Source organism: Lissotriton vulgaris, chromosome 7, assembly GCF_964263255.1.
Source record: "Lissotriton vulgaris chromosome 7, aLisVul1.2, whole genome shotgun sequence".
NCBI classification, from domain to species: Eukaryota; Metazoa; Chordata; class Amphibia; order Caudata; family Salamandridae; genus Lissotriton; species Lissotriton vulgaris.
The window spans coordinates 795,104,827-795,132,763 of record NC_141695.1 but is presented as its reverse complement, the minus strand read 5'-3'; the positions used below and the strand labels follow the sequence as shown (position 1 = coordinate 795,132,763).

The following is a 27,937-nucleotide window of genomic DNA, read 5'->3' as shown; positions in this document are numbered from 1 at the left end:
TGGAACTTGCGCTTGCACTGGGCACAGCTCTGGTTTGCTTTTCGCCCAACATATGCATTTCTAAATAGGCATCATGGGTCCTTCGACTCTAGCTGTTGGACACCAACCTACCTTGCAGCAGGCTTTTCTCACAATGCCGACCAGAGCGAAAAGTAGTGATGGATGCATTCTCTGGGTTGGAGCGGTCATTTGGGAGAAGTGAAAATCATTCTGTCTCTGCATATGGTTGGAGCTTCATGAGCTCTACCTAACTGCCAATCATTTTACAGGCTCGGTAAACGTTTGGTCAAACAAGTTCAGCAGACATCATTTGGCTGATCCCGAATGGTGTCCTCCAGAGGTGGCCTAAGGTATTTTTGCCCAGTCGGGTGAGCAGTGTCGCAAATATTACCCTTGCCAGGAGGTTTCCAAGGGGATGAATTCTGCCTGCAGTTGGGTGCAGGTCTAGTGTACTTCTTCCCACCTCAGTCTGTCCTGCCTTGATTTGTGTAGAAGATCAGGAAAGACCGGACTCACATCTCCCTGCTACCTCTAGATTGGGCCACTTTAGTGTGGTGCCCCAATCTGTTGAGTCTAAACATTTTCACCCCTCTATTAGGCTATCTCTTAGCAACAGGGCAAGTTCCTGCATCCAAACCATCAAAGTCTACACCTCCATGCTTGGAGTTTGAGCAGAGCAAACAAAGTGGATTTGGTTTGCCTGCTGAAATAGTGGATGTTGTTCTAGACACCCATCTACCAAATGTAGGTATTCAGGTCATTGAGCGAAGTTTGTGGCCTTATGCGGAGTCAAAGTTGGTAGTCAAAACTGTTGATTGTTTTGTTATATAGTCTATCGCTGGCCTAGTGAGGCTTGTAGTGGGCACTGTTAAAGGTTATTTGTCAGCTCTGTCTGTATTTGTTTGTTCAACCTTTGTTATTCAAGCCACCATTTGTGATGCATTTTAATAGGTCTCACATACATGCTGTCCCTGCACCCTTCATTATGCCTCAACGGGGCCTAAGTTTGGGCTTCACGTTCTAAACATGTACGCTCTTCGAGTCCATGCACAATTTTTCTCTAAAATTGCTGACCATAAATACGGTATTTCCCATTACAGTTGCTTCTGTGCACCGTGTTATTGAGCTTCAAGGGCTCTCAGTGCAACCTCCATACACCATCTTTTCCTGGATAACCTGATGCTATAAACTTGTGCTTCCTTTTTGTTAAAAGATGTGTTGCCCTTTAATGTGGTAACAATCCATCCTTCTTCCACATTTTTTCACTCCTCTTCACCCCTCTAAGGAGGAGGAGAGGTGTCACTGACTGGATCTAGAAAGTGTCCTTAGTGTTTTCATCGAGTGCACAACAGAGCTCTGGGTGGATGACCACAGTCTTATTAATTCTGCTGGTGCGTAGAAGGGGAGGGCAGTTCAGAAGCAAACCTTGTCCAGATGGATCTTCCTCTACATAAAAACATGCTATTCCCTGATCACAGAAGAGCCTTGGGAGGGCCTTTAGGCTCATTCCATAAAATCCATTTCCGACATGACAGTGTTGGTGAGAGGTGTTCTGGTGCGGGGCATCTGTCCGCACCTTCACCAGGCAGTACTGCCTCAGTTCTTAAGTCTTTAGAGATGGCCATTTTCACTTACTCAGTTCTGCGGTTTTAGATGTAAACCCACTCTTCAGACCCTTTACTTTTTGGTAGGAACTACTTTGGTATTTATTAAAAAGGGAGGAATCTGTAGTTAAAAAGTATCCATCAGAAGAACAAGTTACTTACCTTTTGCAATGGTCTTTCTGGTGAAGACTCTTTAGGTGTAGATTCCTCACCATACACTCTCTTCCCCGCTCTTTGGATCTTCTTAAAAATGCCCCAAGTTACACTTTGCACACTTTCATTCTATCAGTTTGTCCTAGGTGTTCTGCATCTGGGGGCGTGCAAGAGTTCAAAGGTAAACTGACATTATTGTACAGGGATAGTGCCTATATATGGCTCCGCGTCACTTCTGGATGTGGAGAGACGTCACTACTGAGGCAGGCGACACCACATTCTGGCCAGTGTGAGCAATTTCTATGAAAAAGTTCTGGAACCCAGTCTCCCACCTGGGGAAATTGAAAGATTTGGGAATGTGTGATTAGATAGTATAGTCACCATATGGAGCATTATTAAAGTTAAGTAAGTGCCTATCTCATCTATATTGCCTGTTGCTTCACTTCAGGTAAGGGTAACCTCCATCTAATAGACCTCTAAGCTCGGTCTGCTTCCCCACACCTAGTGAGTAGTGCTTCTGCACCCATGCAGAACTTGTTCATTTTATGGGGCATGATCTACACACTATTAATTGTATTAGTGTACAACACTAAAAGCGCCTCTCCCACGCGCTAAGCAGACCTCTTGAGCCACTCCTGAGACAGCGGCAACCAGCGCTGATACAGGAGCAACAACACACCGCCATCGCGGTTCGAAGGCGAGCCACGCCCCCTGCGAGGCCACGCCCACCCGGAAACCTTACTTAAACGCTGATCGAGCGCATCCAAACATTGCATTGAACCCTCTGAGGCGGAAGCCGGAGGCGGTACTCTTCATTGTATTTTAAAATTTACTTGTATTCTTGTGATTTTAACCTCACCTGCACTGCACTAAAAGCGCCTCTCCCACGCGCTAAGCAGACCTCTTGAGCCACTCCTGAGACAGCGGCAACCAGCGCTGATACAGGAGCAACAACTCACCGCCATCGCGGTTCGAAGGCGAGCCACGCCCCCTGCGAGGCCACGCCCACCCGGAAACCTTACTTAAACGCTGATCGAGCGCATCCAAACATTGCATTGAACCCTCTGAGGCGGAAGCCGGAGGCGGTACTCTTCATTGTATTTTAAAATTTACTTGTATTCTTGTGATTTTAACCTCACCTGCACTGCACTAAAAGCGCCTCTCCCACGCGCTAAGTAGACCTCTTGAGCCACTCCTGAGACAGCGGCAACCAGCGCTGATACAGGAGCAACAACACACCGCCATCGCGGTTCGAAGGCGAGCCACGCCCCCTGCGAGGCCACGCCCACCCGGAAACCTTACTTAAACGCTGATCGAGCGCATCCAAACATTGCATTGAACCCTCTGAGGCGGAAGCCGGAGGCGGTACTCTTCATTGTATTTTAAAATTTACTTGTATTCTTGTGATTTTAACCTCACCTGCACTGCACTAAAAGCGCCTCTCCCACGCGCTAAGCAGACCTCTTGAGCCACTCCTGAGACAGCGGCAACCAGCGCTGATACAGGAGCAACAACACACCGCCATCGCGGTTCGAAGGCGAGCCACGCCCCCTGCAAGGCCACGCCCCCTCCACTACCATAAATGTGCCGCCCCCACCAGCGCAGCGGACGAGCGCAGCGGGAGCGCCGTTTGCGCGCCGAAGGCGCGCCTAAGGCAAGCCCGTCTGCGCCCGTCCGCGCACGCCCGGGCCTAGGGCCAGAACCCCTGCCCGACTCCCTCCACTCAATCATAAGGTACTCCCGTAGAGACCTATTGAGCCTCAGACCCCCCCAATCGCCCTGTGATTACATCCACAATCTCAAGGGACCTTTCACTGGCTGCTCCTTGTGCAAGCCTACGCAGCTCACGCTTCCTACTAGACCCAGCAAACCCGCCACCCTTAACTTTGCCTCTCTGAACTGCCGTTCACTCCCCAAACACGCGACCCAGATCGCCGACCTTATAGAAGACCATGGAATTGATATATTGTTCCTCACGGAAACGTGGCTCGGCCCGCACTCACAATCCGACTTGGTCCTAGCAACCCCACAGGGCTACTGTATCCAATCCCTACCCCGCCATCTAGGAAGAGGAGGCGGAATAGCCATTATCCATCAAGAACACCTTCACTTCAAAACCAACGATGCACAGATTACCGACGCAGAAGGCCTGCACTTCTCCGTCACACTCAACTCAACCACCTCCCTTACAGGACTCCTCATTTACCGCCCTCCCGGTTCTCCGGGTCCCTTCACCTGTTCGCTTCTGGACCTAGTCACAACCCAAGCCCACTCCTCCTCAAACTACTTGATAGTTGGAGACTTGAATATCCATCTTGAAGACCCGGCCGATTCGGTAGCCCTAGATCTGATTCAAGATCTAGCGGCACTCGGTATCCGTCTAATAAACTCCGGAGCCACTCACTCCAAGGGCCACCTCCTGGACCCCGTACTTACCAACTCGCTCTCAATGTCAGCTAAGGAGGCCTTGCCCCTCCCCTGGACAGACCATTTCCTGGTCTCTTTCCAATTACCTGGATCCTCCACGAAAAAACGGATACTCCCTACCTTTAGCAAGGATAGGACCTGGCCCAGACTCTCTACGGACAAATGGGCTCAGACCCTGGAAAAAAATCTCCCCGCTCAGGCTAAAGACCCAAATACAGCCGATAGAAAATTCAGAGACTGGATCACCGTCTCCTTAGACCTTATACTTCCACTCAGAAATAGGGAAAATAAAAACGGCAAACGTGGCTCAGCACCATGGTACTCCACAGAGCTAAGAACACTGCGCAAAAATTGCAAAAAGGCCGAACGTCTCTGGAGAAAGACCTGGCAACATGCCAACAAAGAAGCCTACCAGTCTGCGGTCAAAATTTACAAAGAGGCTATCAAATCAGCCAAAGCTTCCTACTACAATACACGTATACTAGAAGCATCCAATTCAGCCCGAGAATCTTTTCTGATCGTCAAAGAGCTGACCAGGGTCCCCACCATCTCCTCCTACAACACACCCAAAGTTGACAGAAGCAACGAGTTAGCCAACTTCTTCAACGAGAAAATTTCCCGTATCCTGGCCTCCCTTCCTCCCCCCAGCCTTCCCAGTTTCACGGAAAGTAGTACTATCTCCGAACCGACTGCTAGCAGCTGTCGTCCCTCGCTTGGGACTTTTCGACCTGTCACCCCCGCAGAGGTTGAGCGAACCTTAGTAAAAATGAAAAGTGGATCCCCCCTGGACCCAGCCCCTATCAGGTTCCTCAAGACAGTAGCCTCAGTAATAGTCCCTACCATTACGGACCTTATCAACTGTTCGTTTTCCCATGGAATCGTACCCGACAGCTGGAAGAGTGCTGTGGTTAAGGCACTCTTAAAAAAAACCCAACTGGATCCATCGGACCTGTCCAACTACAGGCCAATATCCCTACTCCCCGGCATCAGTAAAGTCACTGAGAAATTAGTTAACACCCAATTATCCCAGTTCCTTGAAGCGAACAAACTACTCGGACAATCCCAAACCGGATTTCGCCCAGGCCACGGAACGGACACCGCACTGCTGGCGGTGATTGAAGAGGCAAGGGGCCTACTAGATTCAGGAGGATCAGTGGCAGTGATCCTCCTGGATCTAAGTGCGGCCTTCGATACGGTCAACCACCGTGTCCTTCTGAGCAGACTGGCAAATGCAGGACTTACCGGGACAGCCATCAAATGGATTGAATCCTATCTTACAGGACGTACCTTTCAAGTCTGGGATGATAGCCATCATTCATCCACCCTTCCACTTACTAGCGGTGTCCCCCAGGGCTCTTCCCTAAGCCCCACGCTCTTTAATGTCTATATGGCCCCCCTCAAGGACGTGGTAACACCATTTAACATCAAAATGGTGAGTTACGCCGACGACACCCAACTAGTCGTTTCCCTGGCCCAGCTGACGGATCATCCTGAAAACCTGACCAACTGCCTCACGAACATCCACAACTGGATGAACGATTCAGCTCTGAAATTGAATGGGACTAAGACGGAGGTAATGTTACTCGGCAAGCAATGGACAACTATCCCTCCCACGATATGGCCCGACGTGTTCGGTGAAATTCCCCCCCCCAAATCTGAAATCAAGACACTCGGGGTGTGGCTAGAGCCACAACTCACGATGAAGACCCAGGCAACCAAAACCTCGGGCACATGTTTTGGGCTCATGCGTTCGACTCGAAAAATCCTGCCCCTTCTCCCCCCTATGTCCAGAAAGCTCCTTATCCAGGGCCTAGTACTGTCCCGTTTAGACTACAGCAATCTGGTCTACTTGGGAGCTCCCGAGCCACCATCACAAAACTCCAGCGGACGCAGAATGCGGCAGCACGCCTGATCACCAACACTCCCTCCAGAACATCTGCCAAACCAGCCCTTAAAACCCTGCATTGGCTCCCTGTTCGCCAAAGGGTGCACTTTAAAGCTATGTGTACCACTCACAAGCTCTATAACGGCTCAGGCCCAGCGATCCTTAGCAAAATGATCACACCCTATATAGCCACTAGATCGCTACGATCTCAAAATGAGAATCTAGTCCTCATTCCTAGATTCAAAAAAGTCCGCACAGGAGGTCGTCAATTCTCCGTTCAGGCGGCCAAAGGCTGGAACGCACTCCCTCGCCCCCTCAGACTGGAATCCAACTTCCTTGCGTTCCGAAAAAAACTCAAGACCCATTTGTTTCCAAAATAACACCCTTCAGCCACCTTCCCTCTCATTAGGTTCAAGTTACATAGCGCGGGGATACCCACGGGTCACCAGGCGCTGTAAAAATCGCTAAAATAAAATAAATAAATAAATAAACAAGCGTTCATGGAAGCTTTAGGGACGACACAGAGTATCCTTCCCCAGTAATCTTCCTCTGTCAGGTAACCAATGTCAATTGCCCACTTGCTCCTTAGGTTCTGTACAGTGCACTTAGAGTGGTCGAGAAGCACTCCATACAGCAGTGACACAGCCTTTGTCCACTTCAAGGAGTGCATGGGTCAGTTATAGTGCCTGGTGAGTGGGTGGTTCAGCTTCTCTTTCCCTGTATATGTTTTACTGTTACGGTTAGGGACTGACACACAGGAAGATCATGGTCCTGTGCTTATTCTTGTAAGCGTCTTAGGGTTTGCTCTTATATAGATGTTCAACTAGAGTGAGTTCTCTAACACTGTACATTTGGAGGTATCTCACACTACCCTTAGCATAAGTTGCGGGTATGCCCCAATATGGTATCCCACATGCATAAAATATCAATGTACGTGTGTATCGAAGGCAACAAGACCTACAGCATTTAAGGACATTCATCTGTTGTGATATGGTCCCTCACTGTAGGGGTATAGGCCCTTCCCTTAAATCTCTTTTCTCAGATGCACCCAGTCTTCTGGATGACCATTTCACCTGAGCAGCCAGGTAATATAACTCATAGACTGGTCACTAAGTCCCACCTCCTTGATTTTTATTAATTTTATTTATTTATTTGCATCATTTTATATAGCGCTGGCTAGACCCGGAGGTATCAGAGTGCTTCACATGAGGATCAGCGAGCTACAAGTTAAACAAGCATTGGAAATGCAATAGGTCTCGCATTAGAAAAGTTGGAGCTATTGGTCTTGTAAATTACAAATATTTTATTTATGTGTTGGTTTTTAAAATAGCTAAATGGATAGCTTTGTCATTTACAATGCCAATAGTTATAACTTTCGCGAATGTGACACCTATAGCATTTGGAATGCAACATGTTTTGTATTTACGTGACTTAGATGGCAGCTCTGGTCGTTAGGCCACATCTCTAGAGAGCACGAGAGTGCAGCAGGGGGGAGAAGCACAGAGAGGGAGCAGAGAGTGCAGCACGGAAGAGAAGCACGGAGAGGGAGCCCAAGAGTGAAGCAAGGGTGAGATGCATGGACAGGGAGCCTGAGAGTGCAGCAGGGGACAGAAGCATGGAGAGGGAGACAGAGTGTATCAGGGGCGAGAAGTACGGACAGGGAGCCCAAGAGCGAAGCAAGAGAGAGAAGCAGGAGAGGGAGTCTGAGATTATAGAAAGGGAGAGAGTTGAGTATAGAAAGGGAGACGATGAGTTTGGGAGAGAGGCATGAGAGGTGGAAGGCAGAGCAATGGAGATAGACCTGGGAAAGGAGTAACCATGGGGGAGATGAAGATGAGAACAACAGGGAAAAACTAGTGGTGTTGACTAATGCCAAAATGGTATAAATGATGCTGTGTTAGTGCTCATTGACAATCGTGTGTACCTTGAGGAGAGATGGGAAAGGGGAGTGGAGAGAAGGGAGAGTGAGGAAAGAGGGGAGAAAGGGAGGAGAGTGTGGAGAGAGAGGAGAGAGGGTAGAGGAGAGAGAAGGAAGAGTGTGGAGAGAGATGGTAGAGGGGAGGGGAGAGGAGAGTGAAGAGAGGGGGGAGAGAGAGAGGAGAGAGAGGAGACAGGAGAGAGGAGAGTTGTGAGAGGGGAGAGTGGTGAGAGGGAGGAGAGTGGTGAGAGGGAGGGTAGAGTGGGGATAGAGGGGGAGGGGAAAGTGATGGGAGAGTGAGGAGTGAGGGGGAAAAAGAGAAGGGAGGGGAGAGTGATGGTGACTAACAACCATTGACAAAGCCAATAGTCCTGACTTGATGTTACTTGTTGCATCATATATCTGGATGTAATGACAGAAACTGCAAAATTCAAGTCGGGCGGCACACTATGCTAAGCACAGATTTGTAGCTTACTTAATTACATTGCCCACGCCCCTTTGAGAGACACCCGCCCCCCCAGTTTTTACATCCCACTTAAAGCCCTGAGTAAGCTGGTAGCTTTGAGCAACTGGTGTAATAGGGGTTCAGTGATTTGTAGCAGCGGCTATTTTTCTTGTATTCCTTAACCTTAAAATAACAACAACAAAAATGGAGACGTAAAGTGGAGCTACTCTGACTCTCTGAGCATACGTTAGCTAACGCTGCTCCTAGTTTGCTTGACAACACGCAGGTCGCATTGACCAATAGCAGAGTGCGGCACATCAAAGAGGCTCTCGGCCTCCTGAGCAGTAATTAGGGATGCGATGTTAACGAGCGCCGCTCAGATTCCAGGCAGCCTACGAGAGCCCGGTAGGTCTTGGGGGTCCGTGAAGACATGCCTACTGAGCGGGAGCTAATCGAACACAAGCTGGGCTGCTAATTGGCAGGTTTAGAGGGGTCAGCAGCAACGCTCGTTTATTTATCTCAGACAATGCGAGTAGTTTTTAAAAGAACAGCAAGCCAACACGGACGGCATTGCTGTGGGGAGGGGGGAGGAGAAATTAAGCTTACACATGTAATGTAGTATTGTACCGAGTTTGAGGTGTCCGGTAAGGAGGGAACTGGTAAGCATCCGTTTCCTGGTGGGCATGTGTAATACTACTGGTGTATGATGACGATGCATTCATATTACAAGATGTTCTGATCAGCACTGCAGTGCTACTTGTTGCCAGGACTGCTTCTGGTGGGACATCTATGAAACCTATATTTGAAGAAAGGAGTTTTCAGCTAATGAATGTTGGCACGTGCTGGCACTCAAATGTAAACACATGTCTTGTAATTTAAAAAGATAGAGCTTTGTACGTAAATATCACATATGATTTTATTCTTTTCATCAATTTTCCTTATGAGTAGTCATAAATCCTAAGACAGCCATGTGTTTCCCGTGTCCTTACATTATCGCTTTTTCAAGCCTAACACAGTTCTGTGAAAACGTCTCGGTATTCGGTTTCAGGCGTTAGACTGTATAAGTCTCCCCAGGCGATTTTATATTTCCCATAAAGTTGATCAGTTATGAAGTAGTCTTCACATTGACAAGATTTCAGATTGCTTGCTGTAGGTAAAGCATGATGTGGCATCATATTATTGATTTGATATTTATAGACTACACTTTGGAACTGCTCTCTGCTCACAAGATTGTTACAGGTGAGGGTCTCCAATACTGAATCTCTGCAAACGGAGATATCTGGCAATTTCCAGGATTGTACCAGTCCTGCCAGTGACAATGCGAGTAGTTTTTAAAAGAACAGCGAGCCAAGATGGAGGGCATTGTTGTGGGGAAGGAGAGGAGAAATGCGACACGGCAGGCAGGGGAGGGGGCGGAGCGGGGGTGTGGGAGGAGGGAGAGCGGATTAAGGAGTTTTTAAAAGAACAGCGAGCCAAGACGGAGGGCATTGCTGTGGGGAGGGGGGAGGAGAAATGCGACACAGCAGGCAGGGGAGGGGGCAGAGCCGGGGTGTGGGAGGAGGGAGAGCGGATTAAGAAGTTTTTAAAATAACAGCGAGCCAAGAAGGAGGGCATTGAGTGGGGAGGGGAGAGGAGAAATTTGACACGGCAGGCAGGGGAGGGGGCGGAGCAGGGGTGTGGGAGGAGTGCGGCTGAGGGAACAGACGGCGATTTGATGATGTGCACGCGCATTTTAGGTCAATGCGCTTGCGCATTGACCTAAAACCGCACGGGCACAGCACCAAATCGGCAGTTGGGTAAAGTCTGTTTAAAGCCCTATAGTCTCGCTCTGCTCAATGTGCATGCGCATTGAGAGGCGAGACCTAAAAATTACATCAGTTACAGGAGCAAAGTATAACATAGGAGAGAAACAGTGAATACACAATAACATGGGTTATTAGCATATATCATAGCTAAGACACACGTCAAATGGGGCATGGAAGTTAGTAGTGAATGGTAAAAAGGGGTAAGGAATGCGGCAGACCGGCAAGAGGGAAAGTACTTACAAAATAGTCACAGTAAAAGACATACAAACCGGCTGGGGACCAACAATCAAACATCCAGTGAATCGGTGATAGTATAAGATAGGAGGGGAGTAGCAGATTAAAGGGGGGGGACGGGACTTGAGGAAAAGAACAGACAGGCGAACAAGGAGCAGTCCAGCAACAATGAGGATAGGTGTAAACCGCCAAGATGGGCGACCCAGGCCATGGGATCTGACAGCATCAACCTAAAATGGAGGATCATACAAAAATCCAACAGGAAAACCACAACGCAGCAGACTTGAAGGCTTCACGCACGGTCGGATGGGGGAGGCCTCCACATGAGCACTGAGGGAGGAGGGCAGGACACCGCGGATCACAAAAGGGTCGTCGACGTACACACACCCAGGGATCCAGGGGCAGCAGCATCACCATTCAGAATGCCACAAAGACAAGGGGAAGACAGATTCGGGCTCCAGGCAACAGCCTCAGAGAGGTGGAGGCAGCAGCGGGGACCAGGAGGGCGCGCCTCTCCAAAACTCAAGAAGCAAAATAAGCTTGTGGGCACTGGTCAGCAGCGCCGCAGTACTCACTGCCGCTGAACCCCCGTCGGGAGACGTTAGACTCATGCATCTCCGTTGTCGCTAGGTAGGCCGTGCAAGAGGACAGGCAACTGCAGCAAAACCCGGAGGGTAGGGGACGGCCGGGAGGGCAGATCCCCTGCCGATCCCCTCCAGAGGCACCAGCATACCCCACTGGTCATCGGCCGCTGAAATGGCTCCACCGCCAGCAGATCCTCGCAACTCGTCAGAAGGTAGGGCAGGAGAGGAAAACACAGCATAGAGATGAGGACAAACCATGTCCAATGGCTGGTTGGGTAGGTGACAGCTGGGGGGAGAGCCAGAGCCAAACTCCTCTATAGCTGCCTAAACAGCTCCACTGGGTATCAGCCATGTTGATCCAGGCTCAGCGGTCAGCACACTACTCAAGGTTCATCGGAAGATCTCAAACTGGGTCGTGGGAACTGGATAGCTGAATGGCTGCAGTCCATAAGAACCTCAGGTGTGCAAAAAAGGTCCAAGGGGAGTAGATTCCAGAGGACCAGGGCCAAAAACGAAATCCCTGGCCAGGGAGCTCCCGACCGAAGCTCCTCACCTGGCAGCCATCTTGTCCAGATGGCAATTAGTGTTTATTCAGCCCTGTTATGAAGCCCATATCAATTCTAGTAACATGACATTCAGTTATCAAAAGAACCCCTGCGAGATATTAATTGGCAGGGAAGCAAAATAATACAGTATCTCAGGGTGGCTACCATTTTCAACATGGCTATCTTTTCCATCATGGGCAACAACAGTTTCCTCCAAAAATACACATTACCCCCTCATTGCAATTGACACAATCTTTATTTTCCCTTCTAGCATGTCAAACTCAGAGTGATAAATCCACACCCCTAAGTACCAAAATGTAGTCAGTTCTCACCTCTGATACGTTTTCTGGGATTCTCTCTAGAACACGGCCTGAAAGAAGGTTCTCTAAACTCGCTGTGGTTAATGATCAGTCCTGTGTAACTCACAGAAATAATTAATGGACCTGAGACCCTCTTTCCATATTAATAGGCACACTCAAGAATTCACATAAGGAATGCATTTTTAGGTTTTATTAAAATCAAAAACATATTATTGTGCACAAAATATGAATAGCAGTTAATATTAAAAACAGACGAGATCGTTTCTAGCTTTTCAGGATATTTGTCATTAGGTAGAAAGTATTATGACTGAAATTTAGGGGGTCTCTACATTGGTATCCCGGACCCCTACCTTCCACTGGCTAATGACCCTTCCCTTCACCTGGCTAACAACCCTTCTCTTCCCGTGGCTACCTAAGCTGGTATTAGCACCAAAAGGGGCCCTTCTGTGAGTTTCTTAGATTGCCATGATCCCTTAAGGGGTACAGGTGAATGGCCAGTGTGTTAATGGTGTGCTCCAGGGTTTCTCTTGTGTCAGTTATGACTCACTTTTCCTCCGCTGCCATTACAACTCAGATTGCACAGGGATCATTCCAGCAGTCATGGCATTACTGATGACTTGTGTTGCGTTCTTGGAGTTCTTATGTCTCCTCTTTTCAGCGTTGACATGCACTATTCCTGGCCATTCACAACATGCCAAATCAACAGTGTTCAATGTAGTAGCATGCTTCCCTAGGGAGGTTTGTTAACTTCTCAAGATTAACCACCTTTGACTGCTCTGTTCATACTTGTTAATTATTGCTGTTCAAGCTGATCCAGCACACAAGAGAAACAATGGCATCAAAAATACTGCCTGGTGCGGGTCCTGTCATGCGTGGAGTCAAGCAAGGTCATTAATGTTGCTCCTTTTTCCGAATACTTTTGCTAGGCGGTGTGGAGATATTGATCCAGAGACATTGCCTTCAATAGTAATAGCAAACTGGTGAAACCCAGATCCATGTCTAGTTCAGAAGAATCCAAGAAAACGCTTTCCTGATGTATACATCTGCTAGTGGATTCCTCACCTTGTGAATATCCCCCTGCGTCAGCAACATTCTGAAATTATTTTGTGGCTCTTCACGCCGATGTAGACGACGTCACTGAAGCACGGCATCGTGCGCGGCTCCGCTGATGTCACCGACTCCATAAAGGGCCTACGTCGGCGTGGTGACATCAATTCCCTTTTTTCCGCGTCGTCGACGCTATCGGTTTCTTTAGGGATCCTCTGTAGCTCTATTGTTACTGTGTTACTGTCGAGAGTTTTCAGTGTCTTCTTGTAACTCTTTTAAGATGTCGTCGAAGAAGACCGGTTCAAGCCCTGTGGAGAGTGCAGTAAAATGATGTCGGTCACGGATCCGCATGAAGATTGCGTGTGGTGCTTTTCATCTGACCACGACGTCCAGGGTAGTCCAAATTGCAGAAAAATGAACCCGAAGGCTTTGCGAGAGAGAGAGAGGCTAAACTTCTAGTTGCGAAGTTAAAAGGCAAGAAGGAGAAAAAAAGATCGAAGTCTCGCTATAGGCATTCGAGGTCGGCTTCGGGGCATGCTTCTAGGTCAAAAAAAGAAACATAAGAAGAAGAAGCATGGGTCTCGGTGTCATTCAGAGAAGGAGTCGGACCCGAAGTCGAAGTTGCTAAGTCGTCGACATCGGAAGGATTATGTTTCTCCTTCACGACTCCCAAACTGGCTTTAGGCCTATGCAATGAACTGAGACAGCTATATCAGCTGCATTAGAAGAAATAAAAAGAACCGTGGATGCTGGAGGCTGCGCTGCCCTAATTTTATTAGACCACAGCGCAGCCTTCGACGCGGTGAATCTTCATTTAATGATACAAACATTGAGGGGAGTAACAGGGCTAGCCCTTAAATGGTTTCAATCTTTTCTCCAAGATCGCTCCTACAGGGTATTCGAAGGAGAATCTGTATCGGAGCCTATCTTGCTGAACTGTGGGGTTCCTCAAGGATCCTCCCTTAGCCCCACTATGTTCAACATTTATATGAGTTCATTGGCTGGGAAATTAACTCCGTTTGGAGTTCAGGTGGTCTCATATGCAGATGATACCCAATTGGTGGTATCTCTAAATCATGGTAGTCTGCCCAACCCTAATCTTCGGGCCTGTCTTCAGGTAGTTTTTGAGTGGCCGAGAAGCTCGTTCTTGAACCTCAATGGCTCCAAGACGGAGCTTATGTTTTTTGGTAAATCAGCCCCAGCCAACATTGATCTCCTATGGCCTAGCTGTCTTGGTACCCCCGATCCCTAAGAAACAGGTTAAAAGCTTGGGAGTTTGGATCAATACCAACCTTGACTTCAAAGAACAGTCATGCAGAGTAGCAGGAAGCTGCTTCGGACTGCTCAGGAAATCAGGAAAATACTTTCATTGCTTCCTTTTGGGGCAAAACGCATCCTGATGCAGGCAATAGTGCTCTCGCGGCTTGATTACAATAAACGCATTATACTTGGGTGCTCCAACGGCCACTATTAAGAGACTGCAGGCAGTGCAGAACTGTGCACCTCGCTTACTGCTGAATGTTCCTAAACGATCTTCTGCCAAACCTAAGCAGGCCAAATTACATTGGCTCCCTGTCCAGCAGAGAGTGCAATTTAAGGCCTTCTGCATTATACACAAATCAGTTGGGGGAAATGGTCCCCCTCTGCTGAGGTCCTGGAACCAATGGTACACTCCTAACAGGAATCTGAGATCTAGTAGCAAGGGTCTCTTGTCTGTGCCTAGATTTAAGCATGCGAGGACTGGAGGTCGTCTGTTCTCGTTTAATGGACCCAGATTGTGGAATTCTATTCCACTTCATATACGGCGTGAGTCTGATCACCTCAAGTTTCGGAAACTTCTACAAACTTTTCTGTTCTAGCTGATTTGTGTTGTATTAGGGTGCCTAGCGCTGGGATGCCTCGGGGAAACTACGCGCTTTAAATATGCTACTCAATAGCAATAACAATAACAATAACCTGCTTGACTGGATCCGGAAGGTGAGCAATCGCCTGTTGGTTCACCGGAGCAGTCACCAGCTCGAGTATCGAATCCGTCTCCGACGTCGATTCATTCTCCAGCTCGAGAGGAGGAAGAGGTTCCCTCCCCTGAGGTTTCGTCGACTCCGGTTCCTCGTGCCAAAGAACAGGTTGAGCCGAATCCGGTGCCTCCTCAGGAGCAGCCGGTGGGTCCATACCCTCCATTTCCGGGCCCGGGACAAGACCCTTCGCATTATTTAAATGCGATGTATGGGGTGTTCTCGAGAGCCATGTACCCCTCTGGAGCACCTGTTGGTCCCATGGGTTTGATGGCTTATAATCTTGGAGTTTCACAAACGTATGCTACGGCTCTGTTCATGCCTTTCATGCCGACTCGTTCTCCGGCTTGGCATCTCCCGGCGCCGCCGAGGTCTTCGACGCCGATACCTTCGACACCGGCGTCAGTTCCTGTTCGACTACCTCGTTCGCTACAGCCTGGTCCTTGGCGGTCCTTGGCGCCGAGTTTGACGCCGGTAGCGGCTCCGTCGGAGTCGGTTGCGGATCCGCCGACGCCGATCCCGAAGGAGAGGTCGAGAAGGGAGGCTCAACCGCTTCTGGAGGAACGGAGATACAGAGAGATGGAGATGGAAGAAGGAGAGTTGCAGGAATCTGAGGATTTCTTTGATGATCTGAGGGAAGCTAGTGGCTTGGAACTTTCTCCAGATTGGGAGTTGTCTTCTGTTCCAGGTGCCTCGTCAAAAGATGTGGCTCGATATCATGTTGTCATAAAGAAAGCAGCTGAACTTTTGAATTTAAATCTTCCCACTGCGGAGTTTAAATCTAATATTTCAACAGAAGTTCTCCACTCTCCGTCTTCAGTGATAGAGCCTATGCTTCCTTTCAATGAGGCGTTGACAGAACCAATCTTGGAAGTGTGGCGTAAGCCTCTTACAGCTCCAGCGGTTTCGAAAGCTGTCGCGAGGAGATATAGGGTGGCTCCTGATGACCCGGAATTCTTATCTTCTCATCCTTTTCCCGAGAGCTTGGTGGTACAGGCAGCATGCTCCAACAAATCTGCAGGTGCCTTTCCGCAGGTGCCTGGGGACAAGGAATCTAAAAAGCAAGATCAGTCTGCAAAGAAAAGCTTTTCTTCAGCCAGCATGGCTCTTAAGTCAACAAATGCCACTTGTCTCTTAGGGTGTTACATCCATGATTTGATGGACTCTGTAAAGCAATTAGCCCCTAAGATTCCGGAGGAGGATAGGCAGAATTTTAATGAGGTACTTGTTGACACTCAGGCTGCTGCTCGCCAAGTCATCCAGAGTGGTTTGGACACAGCTGACTCTGTGGCGAGAGTTATGGGCTCATCTATTGCCACCAGGAGAACACCCTGGCTGAAGTCCTCTGAATTTTCTGCGGATGTCCAAGCTGCCTTGGTAGATCTGCCGTTTGATGTCTCTGGGCTTTGTGGAAAAAAGCTGGATGCTGCGCTGGAAAGGTTCAAAGACAGCAGGGCAACGGCTAGGTCTTTGGGTCTTCAGTCCAGAGGTTCTGTGAGTAGGAGATACAGGGGATTCGGAAGGTCTTCCTTTCGTTCTTACAACAAACCGCAACAGCAGCAGCAATTGCAGAATCCTCCGTACAAGTCATTTAAAGGAAGACAAAGGGCTCGTCCTCGAGGACGTCAAGTTTCATCCTCCTCCTCTTCCACCCACCCCCCTCCATCCGCAGCAAAGCAGCCCTAGATCCGCCATTCCGGATCATGTTGGTCCTGTAGGGGGTCGGTTTACCCATTTTTTGCGGGATTAGGAATCGGTCACATCGGACCTTTGGGTTCTCAATCTTGTGGAGAATGGGTATGCTCTTCCCTTTCGGGAATTCCCTCCGAATTACCCTCCTTGCCAAGGTTTTTGCTCGGAGGACCACCTACTTCTCCTGCAGGAAAAAGTCCTGGCGTTACTGAGAAAAGGTGCAATAGAGGTGGTTCCGGAGCAGGAAGGGGTCAGGGATGCTACTCCCAGTATTTCCTGATACCCAAGAAGGATGGCAGGCTTCGTCCAATCCTGGGTCTCAGGATCTTGAACCTTTATCTGAAACAGGAGAGGTTCAAGATGCTCACCCTTGCACAGGTTCTTCAGGCGTTGCTGGAAGAAGACTGGATGGTGTCGATCGACTTGCAGGATACTTATTTCTACATTCCCATCCTGAAGTTCGCAACATTACCAGTTTGCGGTTCTTCCGTTTGGACTTACTACTGCGCCTCGAGTCTTCACCAAGGTGATGGAAGTGGTGGCAGCACATCTCAGAAGGTTAGGGATACCAGTATTCCCTTATCGAGACGACTGGCTGATCAAAGCAGAGTCACCCGAGAAGGTGCTCCATCATCTGCAAGTCACAATTCAGTTGTTCAGATTGGGCTTTTCAATAAACATACCCAAATCTCACCTGGTGCCCTCCCAGCGCAACCTGTTTATAGGTGCACTACTGGATACTGCTGTGTGTCGGGCATTCCCTCCTCCTCAAAGGATTCTCGACATACAGGAAATGATTCCTTTATTTTACAATGGAGAGGTCGTTCCAGTCCTGAAGGTCCTTCGTCTGCTCGGTCTGATGGCTTCCTGCATTCTGTTGGTCAACCATGCACGCTGGCACATGTGGGCACTCCAGTGGTGCCTCCGCAGGCAGTGGTATCAACACAATGGGGATCTCTGGGAGTCTGTTAGGATCTCCAGAGACGCTGCAGCAGATTTGACTTGGTGGAGCGTGGAGAGCAATCTGCCTCAAGGAAAGCCCTTCCATCTGCCTCCATCGGTTGTCACAGTGATAACGGATGCGTCCACTCTAGGGTGAGGTGCTCATCTGGGGGATCTGGAGATCGGGGGTCTTTGGTCTCCAGAGGAAAGGTTGCTTCACATCAACCTTTTAGAATTGCGGACGAAACGTCTGGCGCTCAAGGCCTTCCTCCCTTCCCTTCGCGGTCAGTCAGTTCAAGTCCTGACAGACAACACTACTGCGATGTGGTATGTCAACAAGCAGGGAGGAGTTTGGTCGCAGTGTCTCTGCAGAGAGGCTCTGCGTCTCTGGTCCTGGGTCCAGGATAATCAGATTTGTCTGATGGCAAATCATCTGGCCGGAGTTCTGAACGTATGTGCAGACAGTCTCAGTCTGAAGTTTTCGGCCGACCACGAGTGGAGGCTTTATCCGGAGGTGGTTCATTACGTCTTTCGGATGTGGGAACTACTCAGGTGGACCTGTTTGCCACTCGCGAGAATGCTCACTGCCCGTCATTCTGCAGTCTCCAGTATCCGATGCAGGGAGCTTTGGGGGGGCGCGTTTCAGTTGAGTTGGGACTCAAGACTCCTTTACGCGTTTCCTCCCATACCCTTGATTCCTCGGGTTCTGAGGAAGATTCTCCAAGACCGGGCCCAAGTCATTTTGATGGCCCCGGATTGGCCAAGAAGGGTGTGGTACACAGATCTTCTCCACCTCTCCTCGTGCCCGCCGCTCCGTCTCCCTCTCAGGGCAGACCTCCTCTCGCAGTCGCAGGGGGAGGTTCTACACCCCCACCTCCAGACCTTACACCTTCATGCCTGGAGATGGAACGGGTCAACCTGAATTATTTTTCTCTCCCACATGACGTGGTGGATGTCATTTTGTCAGCCAGGCGTCATTCCACCAAGTCTATCTACTCTTATAGGTGGTCCAAATTTGTTTCATGGTGTGGGAAGAAATCCATTGATCCTTTGAAGGCTCGATTGTCTGACATTCTGCAGTTTGCACTTTCTTTGGCACAGCAAGGGATGGCTGTAGCTACAGTCAAAGGTTATCTTTCGGCATTGTCGGCATTTCTTTGCCTGGCGGATCAGCCGTCTTTATTCAAATCTCCTATTGTTTTAAGGGTTTTGAAGGGCCTTACAAATAAATTTCCTCCTACTCCTTTTATTATGCCTCAATGGGACTTGAATCTTGTGCTTACTTTTTTAATGGGTTCACCTTTTGAGCCTTTGCATAGGTGTCCCTTGAGACTTTTGTCTTTTAAAACGGTCTTTCTGATTGCTATAACTTCGGCAAGGGGGTGAGTGAGCTTCAAGCTCTCAGTTTGAAGCCCCAAGTTTTGACCATTCATGCTGAAAGAATGGTACTTAGGACCAGGGCTGCTTTTCTGCCTAAAGTGGTACCCCTTTCCATTTGGGGCAGTCTATTAACCTCCCTACCTTTTATCCTCCCCTTCACCCTTCCAAGGAGGAAGAGAGACTTCACCATTTGGACCCTAAGAGAGCGGTGAGCTTCTACTTTGACAGAACCAGAGAGTTCAGAGTTGATGACCAGCTCTTTGTGGGCTTCCTTGGCGCCAGAAGAGGCAAAGCGGTGCGCAAGCGCACGCTATCAAGGTGGATTGTCTTGTGTATCAAGATATGCTACTCTCTGGCGGGTAAGGAACCTCCTGAAGGTTTGAGAGCTCATTCTACTAGAGCAGGTCTTCTACATCTGCTTTGTCTAGAGGTGTGCCTGTAGAGGACATTTGTAGAGCGGCAACTTGGGCCTCCCTCCACACTTTCGTGAAGCATTACTGCTTAGATTCCGAAGTGAAGAGGGACGGTCACTTTGCGCGTTCTGTCCTACAGGATTTTCTGGTATAGGAGAGTGGACACCCTCCTCCGGGAGTGGGGACTGCTGAGGGATTCTATTCACAAGGTGAGGAATCCACTGGCAGATGTATCCATCAGAAGAACAAGTTACTTACCTTCGGTAACGCTTTTTCTGGTGGATACAGTATCTGCCTGTGGATTCCTCACATGCCCACCCGCCTCCCCGTTGTCCACTCTTCTATACTTGCATGAGTAGCATTGTTTTAATGTATATATTTTATTGTAAAAGGAAATGTGTTGTTCAAATTGCTTTCCAGCATTGTCCACACACTGTGTGTGTATTACTTTGATTATTTGGTACTGTGTACTTTGTGTATATATATCTACTGTTGTTTGTCCGTCCGTGTGCCTCGAAGGCACGGAAAAAAGAGTGGAACTGATGTCATCACGCCGACGTAGGCCCTTTATGGAGTCGGTGACGTCAGCGGAGCCGCGTGTGATACCGTGCTTCTGTGACGTCGTCCTCGTCGGCGTGAAGAGCTACAAAAGAATTTCCGAATGTTGCTGACGCAGGGGATATTCACAAGGTGAGGAATCCACAGGCAGATACTGTATCCACCAGAAAAAGCGTTACCGAAGGTAAGTAACTTGTTCTTCTAATCCCTAACAGGTTTCTTGGCTGTCGTGGCATCTTGTGTAGAGAAAGATGAGGTGAAGTCAAATTCAAACAAGAAAAACTGATTATTGGAGGTTTCCTAATTCTGATGTTATCTGAGAGCTGCTACTAAACAGCTGTGTGTGTCCATTCCTCGTGACCTGGGTGCAAATACCTTGGTATTTTCTTTCACTCTTGATGTCTGAACATACTGCTAAAGTGGATAGCTCTTCTCTTGTTGGATATCCACATCTTTACACCCATTTTCCAACTATAAGGAGTCCAAGAGCCATATTTAGAGTTTGGCAGACATGGTACATCATCACAGAAGTGATGGAGTACCCTGTCCGCAAAGTCCTCAGTCCACCCTTTCTATTTTGAGTCAGGCAGATAATCAATTTTACGACAGTGGCCCCACTGCTTCCTCCACTGTCGGAAAACTTATGCCGACAGAATGACGAGGTAGGGGCTGTCAGAGGAAGGATATCAGAGTGCGACCTTATTTAGAGTGGACTGGCAGTTATCATTTATTTTCTTAATGCTACTGCCAGGCGTTACCTTGTCATGAACAGAGAATTTTTTGTTTTTTGTTTTTCAGAAACAGACTTCTGCTTTGGTAGTGTGGGCGTTCGAACAGACTCACAGACACTGGTGCTCGGGGCAATGACGGTTTTATTGTTTTATAGGAGCGCTTATTCTGAATCGTCTTTCTGTAATATGGGAGAGGCGTGTCTGTCTCTTCCGACAGTCTGTCTTGGCGTTTCACCGATCCCAGTCGCCTGGACTCCCGGGGTTTTCTGGGACTCGTAGGCCGCTTCTCCGCCGTGATGCCACGTCGTCCCGTCCACCATACCGGGGAAGAAAGAAAGTGTAATTAGACTGGGGCCTTGGTTCGTGCACAGGGAAGGGAGTGAGAAACACACGTGCAATTACTCGACCCAGGTCCAAGTGAAGGTTTCGTGAGGGAGAGGATGTGCACTATATGCCGGCTGGTTGTTCAGGGAGGTTTGGCCCACCTACGACCCGCCCAGCCCGCAAAGCGTGACCGTACCTGCTTCAAGCCACACTTCCCTTGAAGTGTGGCAGGGCGAAGCGCCTCTAGGGTGGCCTCCTGGCTTGTCGCGGACGTCTCGTCCCGGTCTCCGCTCTCCCCCGCTCTTCTCCGCGTCTCCGAGGTTCGGGGCTCCCTCGTCTCCTCCTCTTGCCTCCTCAGTCTCCCGCTGGTCTCTTCTCGCCTCCTCCGTCCTCCGCTGGTCTCCTCTCGCCTCCTCCGTCCTACCCTGGTCTCTTCTCGCCTCCTCCGTCCTCCGCTGGTCTCTTCTCGCCTCCTCCTTCCTCCGTTCTGCTCCGTACTCCCACTCCGCTCCGTCTTCTCGCCAATCACCTCCGCTACCTCCTGGTGTAAAACACACCTGTGGGTTCTCTGGGCTGGGTTTTACCTGTGACGGGTGGGCGTGGCCAGGGTCCAGTTCTGCCCTGTTAAAGAAACAGTGGTCGGCAGAGACTTCTGGTCCGGGGTTGTACACAGCATCTGAAGTCTTCCAGGTCTCGGTGTGCTGTTTAAAAAGAGGGGACACCGGTAAGCCTGGAGAGTCCGGGTCCCCCTCGTTACAGGTAGTATGTTTCTGAAAAATAAAACAGTACATTCACAAGAGTTACCATGTTGGTGGCTCCTTAGAAGACAGGGATCACTGAAGGGCCGGCAGCAATCTTGCAATTTGTGGGCAGCAGTTTGAATGGAGTTGTGAATGCGATGATCTCTGCCACCCTGATGAACGGTGGCCCCCCCACGGAATCTAATGTGGGCCCGGTTTCTAGTGCAATACACTGCTATTCAGATACTCACTCGTATTTCTTTCTGGAAGGGCGGTGTGTGCGCTGGTTGCCTGGGAATTCCGGGGACTCTAATATCCTCATACTTTGCAGTGATTTGTGCTTCATTAGTTTATGGCACCAGGCATCCTACAGCTTCAAAGCTTCAAACATCTGTGTCGCGAATTAGACAAAATAATTCTACACCCCATATTTGAAAGCTACTTTACCATGAATGTTGCCACAGAGTAATTGAACTCATTTTTTCCCAACCTAGTTGCTCTCTCAAACCTTTCAGTTTCTGGGCCTGATGCAAGATTTGATTGTTCTAGTTGGCATTGCCATCTTGATTTAATCATGACCCACCAAATTGAATCACTTTAAACCAGCATTATTAAACAGTGATCTGGAAGATTTTTTTAAATAGTTTCTATAGCTTTGGCTCCACTAGAGAGTGAGGTGCATGCAATCACTCAGCATCCGAGAAACGTGATTTAATTTGTGCAGAACTGGAGCCTTGACAAGTTATTCATTGTATATTTCCCAAGTATGGTCTCACTTCCATGTTAGCCATTAAAGCTCTACTCCTTCTAGGTCCTATCTCTGATGGTCCAAAGATATACACTTATGTGACTTGGATGTTAGTGGGCTTCTATGTTTACTATATGCAAGGAATACTTGGGATTTGCCCAGGATATTTGTCATCCAAAGAATGCTTCAGGAAGATCATCAAGGCACTTGTTACCCACACTGTATTTTCAGGCAGTTCCAAGTGCTTTTAAATCGGCTTGCCTCCAATCTGGAAGTCATACAAGTCCCTTTAACTGTACGCTGTGATGTAATCTGAAGGGCAAAAACAACCAACAAGTAATAGGGGGTCTAAGGGAACGTTTAGAGACCAAGCATGGATATATTCCCCAATAGTAACTCTCAATGCAAAAGAATATCCATGGGACTAATGAGTCTGAACAGACCAGAGCATGAGCAAAGACCTAAGAACCTATGATCTATTTAGAAAAGGAAATCCTTAAAAAAGTATGGATTCCCATCACTCACCGAAGTGAAATGCTTCATCATCTAGGATCTCCTCCTGGTTGCACTTAGGTATAACCAAGGACTACAACCCTCTCACTAAGGGAGGGGAGCTCACGGATGTTTTCAAAAATATTCTAGTATTACCAGGATTTCCTAAGATCCGACAAATGTGAGGAAATATTATGAATGAGAGTGATGGGCGCAGTGCGTAAGTGTGTAAAGTGAAAATAAAATTGGGTAGCAAGAGAAAAAGATGTATTCATTATCTCTTGATATCCAAATTAAAAACAGTGCAAGTGCAGTTTTCATATAATAACTGCATAGATGTAATAACAGGGTCTACATTAGATTACAGGATACTGGTAGCACCCGTAATTTACGAGGAAACTACCTCACCTCACCTGGCGGCAGCTCGAGAAATAAGGCCCTGCTCTGTCCGTCGGTACCCCGGGCTACTTCTGAGCAATGTACGGAGGTCTCGTAAATTACGGGTGCTACCAGTATCCTGTAATCTACGGTGGACCTTAATATCCGGTCACATGGTTGTATTTGTTCCAACCTGAATTTATTGTGTTGTCACTTTCATTTTGAATTCACTTCGCAGTACCAATATCTTTTTGTGCTCCTGAGGAAGTTCTGGATTTCTTATAATCCATACGGCTGAAACATGTAGAACCTGTTCTTACATCTATGCAGTTATTATATGAAAACTGCACTTGCACTGTTTTTCATTTGGATATCAAGAGATAATGAATACATCTTTTTTCTCTTGCTACCCAATTTATTTTCACTTTACACACTTATCTACTGCGCCTATCACTCACATTCATAATATTTCCTCACATCTGTCGGATCTTAGGAAATCCTAGTAATACCATATATTTTTTTTAAACATCCATGAGCTCCCCTCTCTTAGTGAGAGGGTTGTAGCCCTTGGTTACACCGGGTTGCAACCAGGAGGAGATCCCAGATGATGAAGCATGTCACTTCGGTGAGTGATGGGAATCCGTCCTTTTTTAAGGATTTTCTTTTCTAAGTAGATCATAGGTTCTTAAGTCTTTGCTGATGCTAGGGTCTTTTTAGACTCATTAGACCCGTGGATATTCTTTTGTATTGAGAGTAATCTGAAGTGTGCCATATTTGGTATCTCACATGACAGTTGCATGAACCAGTATCGAAGCAGACACTCTTTTTTTGTTGAACACCCCATCAAGGTGTGTTTGTTGATCCTTGTTGAGTACAGCCATTGCCATCTTACTGTTAAGTTCCTGCATAAAAAGTTCTGTTTTTACCAAGTAGTTTGGTATTTTCACAAGGATTGTGAACTGAGTGGTTTTGAGACAAATACCATAAAAGATATCGCAAAAAGTCACTTATTCCATTTACATCTTAGTGCTATTACATGCAGTTTTGGTACACATAGCCTCCTTCCCCTGTTATCTCCCAGCTCTATCTCCAGGAGTGGAAAGAATTCTGTTGATTAGCTCTTATTTTTTGTTCATTGCGGAGTATATACTTTGGCTGTGTACCAGACCTGATTGTGCACTTTCCCAGTCTTGACTCCATCAGTCAGGTTAGATGGAACTCACTGTATTCCTTGTTTCTTATGCATAGGATGCCGAAAAGGAATCCATCCAGATGCAGGAGAAGCTGGACAGCCTGCGGGAGGAAAAGGAGCGAATATTGAACAGCCTTGTGGAGGCAGAGTGAGTCCATGTTCTACTCCTCCAGAGGGAGAGTTGAGGGCTGAGATGGTAGCTAGGGAACAGAAGGAAGGATAACTGCTCGCTCCAGACTTTTTCAATATACATATTCTCACAAGGACCACCCCTTTTCCGCCCATGTGGACTGGGGTCAATGTAGTTTATATTCAAGACAGTGTCCACTGTGGGACTCTTTTTCAAAAGATGTGCTGGCAACCCTATAGTATCAATCCGGGGAAGCCTACCATTCAATGTTCCTACTCGAACCCAAACAGATAGTACCTACACCTCTGTTGTTGTATTATCTGAACATGGATACAACCAGTATTAGATCAATCTATATACAGACTGACACAAGGTTTCTGTAGTACTATATCTATTTTCTTATATACTTTCATTCACTCATAGATTTTTTGATATACAGGTAATAAATAAAATAGATCACATAAGTGCAGACGACGCGTTGCTCAAGTGTGACAAACATAGATCAAAAACTATACACTTAAGAGACAATATTTACAGATTTACTGGTTTGTGTATTTTACAAAGAGACTACATGTGAATATCCTAATACAGCATGTGCGGCAATCATTGGTCAAAATGACCAGATGAAAAGTTATATCGACGTTTCGGCCCCTATCAAATCTTGGGGTCTTTTCAGGACAATAGTCGTCCGACTTATTACCAGGGGATATCCATCCACTACTCAGGAAACAGTCAAGTCTGGGAATTCGTCTGAGTACCTAAACCCGAAACTATCAGGTCATGTATTCAGACTGGAAGGACACGCAGATGGATGGTCCACATTGCGGTGTTATTTAGATTAACGGGTAGTGGGCGTCTGGTATCCACTATGTCATCTGGTTCCCACTAAGTTGGACCTGGAACCTGCTGAACGGAGTTCTGACTGTGTGGGACTCAAGGATTTGGTGACAGTGGACCGTATGCAAGCACATGACCTAATAGTTTGGGTTTAGGTACTCAGACGAATTCCCAGACATGACTGTTTCCTGCGTAGTGGATGGCTGCAGAGTGCTGTACTGGGTTACTTGTATTAAAATACTGACAACAGAAAATCATCATGAATAAAATGCATAGTTTTACAAAACAACACCACACAATTAATTAGGCCTACTAATAGGAAATAAATTAACATGGTCCCATAGTGTTTTAACAGCCTCTTTCAGCTCTAAAAATTACAAATTTCGAGGTGCATCATGCTTGCTTGATCTTAATTTTCCATGTCTTCCATGTAAACTTTGTGACAGTGAGTACAGTCTTCTCTTTGTGTGCTATAGGGCAAGACCAGAACTTCCCTGGCCGTCCTTATTTCATACTTCACTTCGACTGGTCTCAGCCATTGTCGTCTCAACTTGGTGTATCTGAAAGAAACAGGTTAGTATTAGATTCCTTACCTTAGAATATCCCCAGGCGCCAGTCTGGGTCCGGACATTTTTGCGTAGCAGTACCCCTGCACGTCGGTAGGCGTCGTCTGCGGCTCCACATTCGTCATTGGCGCCGGGATGACGTCGCCGGAGTACTTAGACGCCGCCCTCGCGTGCTGACGTCAGTTCTTCTTTTTTCCGCGCAAGCAAGCGCCGATCCGGAAAAAGTGGTACCCGTAGTCAATTTTTGACTAAACTTTTTCGATCTTTTTGATCTGTTTTTCGAGTCAAATGACTCCATCGGTGCCGGTATGGATGCCCGGGTTCAAACCCTGTGCCGACTGCAACCGACTGATGTCGATTACTGACCGCCATTGCCGGTGCCTGCATTGCCTGTGGCCCGACTAGGATGACAAGTCGTGTCCTGACTGCCGGGCCTTGACGTCAAAGGCTAGGCGGGAGCGGTCCCGTAAGCGCCTCAAGCTCCGGCAGTCGGCCCCGTGCCTCTCGAGCTCCCGGTCCGAAAGGAGGTCGAGGTACCGGTCCCGGGGTCGGAGTCATCACAGCTCGGCGAGTCGACACCACTCGTCGGGCTCCAAGTCCTCAGGTAAGAGGCACAAGAAGTCGAAGAGGCAACACCGCTCTTCTGACTCCCCCCGGCGCTCGCGCGACGCCGCCGGGGCTTCGGGCGACACCGCCCACGCGGCTCCACCGGAGCCGCAGGCGTTGCGGCCTGCTCCATACCCACCGGTCCCTGGGCAGAACGCGACGACGGAGGAGATCAAAGCCTTCCTATTGGCCATGAGCTCGCTCACTCCTCTGTTGGGTTCCACGGCGCCCTCTGGCCCGGTGCTTCGGCCCCAGTGCCGTCGAGTGCTTCGGCCCGGCGCCGTCGGCAACTTCGGTCCCGACGCCACGGGGCCCCACTGGATCCGGTTCCGGATCCTGGTCGCCGCTGGTCGACCTTACGACCCCGCCGGCGCCGATCCCTAGGGTGTCGCCCCCGATGGCGTCCCGATCCCCCCTTCGATCCGGTTCCGACGTCGGAGCGGCGTCTATCGACGCCGTATTCGACGTCGAGAGAAGAACATTTCTTCTATGATCCGGCCGCATAATTTGAACCTGAGTACCAGGAGATGGGAGACGAAGCAGATTGGGAGGGGTCTGAGGACCCTCTGGCGCGTGAGTGCCAGTCTTTTCAGGACTGGGCAGGTGAGCTAGGGGAGGCATTGGTTTGGACACTTCGCCCGACACTGGTTTTGTCTCCCCTCCTACCATGGCTACGGAGGAGGGGGCTGCCTATAGTGTGGTGTTGACGCAGGCGGCCAAGGCCTTGGCTCTTGAGCTCCCCGTCGCGGCCGGGAGGACTAACCTCCTCACTGAGGTCCTTAAACCGCAGGCAAGCTCTTCGGAGCCTCTGCTGGCGTTTAATGAGGCCTAGACTGACGTTCTTTTGGGCACTTGGTCCAGGCCTGCTACAGGTCCCCCTGTAGATAGGAACGTGGCCAGACGCCACCGTCCGACACCGGGCGACCCTTGCTTCCTGTCCACCCACCCCACCCCCGAGAGCCTGGTCATCCAGGCCTCTAACTCCCAGACCGCATTCCTGACAGCCCCGCCTGATCGGAAATCCAAAAGGTACGAACAGTATGGTAAAAAGATGTTCTCCTCACTGAGTTTGGGTTTGCGGTCAGTTATACCCACCCTTTCTGGGACATGGTCGCGAACGTGCTGCATAGTGTCCGGAGGAGGCCCGGACTAAACTTGCCCAAGTCCTTGCGGAGGGTAGAGATGCGGCACGGTATTCCATCCGATGTGGGCTGGATACAACGGAC

The 27,937-nt window shown here is 48.7% G+C and overlaps 1 protein-coding gene across 1 annotated transcript in view; it reads left to right on the top strand.

Moving 5' to 3' along the window:
• Positions 1-27,937, top strand: part of CCDC40 (coiled-coil domain 40 molecular ruler complex subunit) — a 762,745-nt gene that overhangs the window by 540,344 nt on the left and 194,464 nt on the right. Inside the window, exon 17 of the mRNA XM_086931053.1 lies at positions 24,629-24,720. Coding sequence (XP_086787179.1) covers positions 24,629-24,720 — 92 coding nt within the window. The remainder of the gene's footprint in view (positions 1-24,628; positions 24,721-27,937) is intronic.